Consider the following 4,151-nt stretch of genomic DNA (forward strand, 5'->3'; position numbering starts at 1 on the left):
TGCCGCCGCGGCGGCCGCGACGGCGAGCGGCGCGGCGGCGGCGGCCGCGCGCGCCTCGACCCGGTCGACGAGCGCGACGTCGTCGATGCGGCGGAGCGGCGGCGAGTCGACGGCGAGCGCCGCCGGCGCGACGTCGGCGGACGGCGCCGGCGACGCCGGCGACGCCGGCGCGCCCGAACCGCGGCGCACGTAGCGGAGCTTGCCCGTGCGCAGGTTGCGCTGCGCCATCCGCGCGAGGTCGACGGCGTAGTCGCAGGGGTCCGGGTTGCCGGACCGGAACTTGACGACGCCGCGCGCGCCGTCGCGGGCCCACGCGGCGTCGAGCGCGGCCGCGGCCGCCGCGTCGTAGCGGCGCCAGCCGCCGAAGTCGTCCTCGACCTCCCAGCCGCCGCCGCCGCCGGTCGCGTCGTCGTCGGCGAGCGCGAGCGCCGCGAGCGCGCTCCGATTGACCTCCTTGAGCCGCGACACGTCGGGGTCGAGCGGCGGCCCGAGGTAGGCGCCGGGCACGCAGCCGCGCGCGCCGGTCTCGTCGACGACCTCGGACCAGCCCTGGCCGACGTCGCGTAATTCCGCGACGACGGCGCCGACGCGGAGGCCCAGCTGCCAGGGTTCGCCCGCGTCGAAGGCGTAGGCCGCGGCCCTCAATTCGCAGCGCGCGACGCAGGCCTCCGGCACCGCGCCGACGGCGGAGTTGTCGACGCGCCGCACCTCGACCCAGCCCTCGCTGAGCGGCCGCAGGCGCACGACGGCGTCGTCCGCGGCGCAGCTCAGCTGCCAGGTCGCGGCGCTGTCGTGGGCGCGCACGACGCGCAGGTAGTCCTCCATGGCGCCGCCGCCGCGTCGGTGCGCGCGGTCCGCGCCGGAGCCGCGGCCTTGCCCAGCTTTTCCCGTGGCACAGACTTCATCATGAAAGTCGTTGAACCAACAGAGCTCACATGTTGACGGGGCTCCCATCGTCTCGTCTCTCTTCCGAAGTCTGTGGGGCGCCCGGACGCGGCCGCCATGTGCCTCGACCCGAAGTACGCGGGCATCCCCGTGCCGCGGCAGCGCGACGAGTGGCGCGCTCGCGGCGCCGGAACTGTACACACACCACCGCCCCCTTTCAAACCTCCCGCCCCCCCCCAGGTACGAGGGCGCCCCCAAGGGGATCAACCGCGTCCTGCGGCTCCCGAGCTGCGCCGACTGCCACTGGCGGCTCTACGAGAAGGACGGCAAGCAGGGCGTCTGGCGCATCGACGCGTCCATCGAGGACGTGCAGACGGGGAAGACGGAAAAGTACACGTGGGCGATCCCGCAGTGCATGCTCCACCGCACGGACGAGAACGACGGCCCGGGCCAGGCGGAGATCGAGCTCGACGTCCACAAGTACATCCGGGACCGGCTGGGCATGTCGTCGGCGCGCTACTTCACCAAGGACAAGGGCATCAACACGGGCCTCCCGATGGCGGACTTTGGCTACAAGCAGATGCTCGACGAGAACGGCTTCGCGCCGGGCATGTTCGGCTACAAGAAGCCGGGCCAGAAGAAGTACGGCTACGGCAAGCGCGAGATCTACGAGGAGGAGCCCCCGAAGCCCAAGCACCACGGCTGGCGCGAGTGAGCGCCGGGGAGGCGCGGCCCGCGCGCGCGCGGCGGGGCCGGCGTAACGCGGGACGTTTCGGCGCGCGCGGCGCGCGCGCGACGGCGGCCCCCGCGCCGGCTGGGGCGGCACGGCGAGACAATTACGTTGAAGTACACATTGAAGCCGTGCAGGAGCACTCGCTTCTTCGAAGCGGTCGTGCTCTCAAGCATGCTCTGTCGTCGACGCGGCTAGTGGACGTGCCTCCTGCGACCGCGTCACGTTGCTGCAACCACGCGCCGCGACCGCGCGCTCGCGATGATGCAGCGCGCGTTGTCGTCGTGCGCCAGAGGTGACGCGCGCGCGCGGCTCCTCTCCGAGGCGCACGGTCGAAAGCCGACGTGGTAAGTTTAAGAGGTACTTAAGCTTGTCACCGTAGGCCGTCGCCGAGGTCGGCGAAGGGCGCGGCGGACGCGAGCTGGGCGCGGACGTCGGCGAGGGTCATGCGCCGCGCGTAGCCCGGGCGGATGCAGGGCGCGTGGCCGAGGTCGCTGCAGTCCGCGCGGGGGTTGCAGAACGTGAAGTTGAGGAAGAAGCGCTGGTCGCCGCGGTCCGCGAGGTTCGGCTGGCCGCAGTGGAGCACGCGCATGTCGAAGATCGTGACGTCGCCCGGCTCGAGGACGCCGTCGAAGACCCGCGCGCCCTCGAGCGCCGCGCGCTTCGCGGCGCCGCCCGCGTCGAAGCCCCGGCGCGTGCCGTCGCCGAGCGCGTGCGTGCCCGGCAGGAAGAGCGTCGCGCCCATCTCCCGCGTCACGCGCTGCAAGCCACGAAGGCCGTGTAGAGCGGCGGCCGCTCCTGGAAGGGCGTGTCCCAGTGCACGGGCTGCCGCGGCGACCCGCGCTCCGTCCGCAAAGCGTTGAAATCGTAGAATTGGGCGTCGTCGCCGCCGCACGCGCGCTCGAAGACGTCGCCGAGGGGCGACCCGCTCGCCAGGAGGCCGCGCAGGCCCGCGTGGCACCGGGGCTCGTCGAGAGGCGTCAGCAGGAACGACCGCAGCGGCCGCTCGGCGACGTCCGAGTGGAAGCGGCGCCGGTTCTCCCGCCGCGCCTCCGCGTCGCCGGCCTCAGCCGCGGCCGCGCACGCCGCGCGCGCGGCCGCGAGGTCGTCGACGACGTACGCCCGCAAATCCGCCGCGGTCTCGCGCGGTATCGCGCCCTCGATCTTCAGGACGCCCGCCTTGCGGAGCGCGCGCCACCGCGCCGAGGCCGCGGCCGCCGCGGCCGCGGCCGCCGCGTCGCCCGCCGCGTCGGTCGCGCCGGCGAAGCCCGCGCCGCGCCGCCGCTTCGCCTTCGCCTTCGACTTCGGCTTCGCCGCGAGCGACGGCGCCGGTAGGGCCGTCACGCGGCCCTCGAAGCACGCGCCCTCTTCCTCCGCGGCGACGGCCATCGCCTCCCGCTGCGCCTCGAACAGGATCTCGCCCGGCGTGCTCGCGCGCGCCGTCCGCCCGGGGCGTCCATGCAAGGTCGGGCGCAGGCCGAAGCCCCTAGCGCACGCGAGCCCCAGGAGGACCGCGCATTGGCAGCGCATGCGCAGCTGCACAGGTGTCCGACGAGCCCGAGCCGCTCGTGGGACGAGTGGAGCGGGAGGGTTGCGGCGCACGCCCGAAGCAATTGCAAGCCAGGAGCAAAAACGCGTCGTCCCGACGGGATCAGTCTCGTGGAGCGGAGGAACGGCGGGAGGCTGCGCGCACGCCCGAACAGCAAGCCTGCTGGACTGGACGCGTTTGGTCGAGCCTTGGATTTTCACCCGTCTAGACGACTGCACCTTCGTGGTGCGCACTTCAAGTTTGTCGTTATTGAAGTGTATATCGCGCATGAGCAAAGGGATATAAATCTAGAGTACTATTAAAAATTAAAAATTTTTTTTTATTACCCCTTGGCTCGAGCTTCATTCATTCGCCGCCGCCCGGCTACTTCTGGGAATGCCCACTGGCAGCCCCGGCCGCGCCGCGCAGTCTCGAAGCAACACCTCGCGGTGATCTCTGCAATGCAACGCGCGCCCGCCATGCAACGCGCCACGCGGTCGGCCTCCGGCCGGCCGCTCCGGCTGGCCCTGCTGTGCTTCCAGGTCTTGAGCGCCGCCGCCGCCGGCGTCACGAACGTCGCCGGCGCGACGCTCGCCTTCCCCGACGCCTGCGACGACCTCGACTGCACGCTCACGCTCGCCGGCACCGAGGTCGAGCTGCCGGCGGCGACCTTCTGAAACCAACCGAAGAAGCCCATATCACGTCATATCGCGTCGTGTCATATTTCACTTCAACAATAATTATTACCTCACACTCCATGACCTCGGATGACTTCGAACCTTCCCGGAGCTTGCCGAGAATCGAGCCACTGCCGCCGCCTGCTGCCGCCACCCAAAACATCATGATGAAATGCACGCTCTTCATCGCCGTCGTCCTCTCATCCTTCACGACAGCCGGCGCCGCCGCCGCGAAAGCTTCGCTCCGAGCGTCGCGCACGCTTGAAGAAGACTGCAATAGTCAGCGCCTTTGAAGCGAGCCTTGAAGCTGAGCCCGAAATACCTTGCTCGC

The 4,151-nt window shown here is 71.1% G+C and overlaps 2 protein-coding genes across 2 annotated transcripts in view; one reads left to right on the forward strand and one right to left on the reverse strand.

Annotated features, from left to right (window-relative positions):
* Positions 1-1,988: 1,988 nt before the first annotated feature.
* Positions 1,989-3,145, reverse strand: AURANDRAFT_67551 (hypothetical protein; the record flags this gene model as incomplete). Its single annotated transcript, XM_009043055.1, has 2 exons — positions 1,989-2,360; positions 2,387-3,145. The coding sequence occupies 2 exons, from the start codon at positions 3,143-3,145 to the stop codon at positions 1,989-1,991; spliced, it is 1,131 nt and encodes a 376-aa protein (XP_009041303.1).
* A 477-nt stretch (positions 3,146-3,622) lies between these two features.
* AURANDRAFT_67552 (expressed protein) overlaps positions 3,623-4,151 on the forward strand; it is a gene marked incomplete at both ends in the record, with an annotated part of 2,344 nt that continues 1,815 nt past the window's right edge. The window contains one exon of the mRNA XM_009043022.1: positions 3,623-3,685. Within this exon, the coding sequence (XP_009041270.1) occupies positions 3,623-3,685 (63 nt within the window). The remainder of the gene's footprint in view (positions 3,686-4,151) is intronic.

This window comes from Aureococcus anophagefferens, assembly GCF_000186865.1.
Source record: "Aureococcus anophagefferens unplaced genomic scaffold AURANscaffold_41, whole genome shotgun sequence".
In the NCBI taxonomy this organism is placed as follows: Eukaryota; class Pelagophyceae; order Pelagomonadales; family Pelagomonadaceae; genus Aureococcus; species Aureococcus anophagefferens.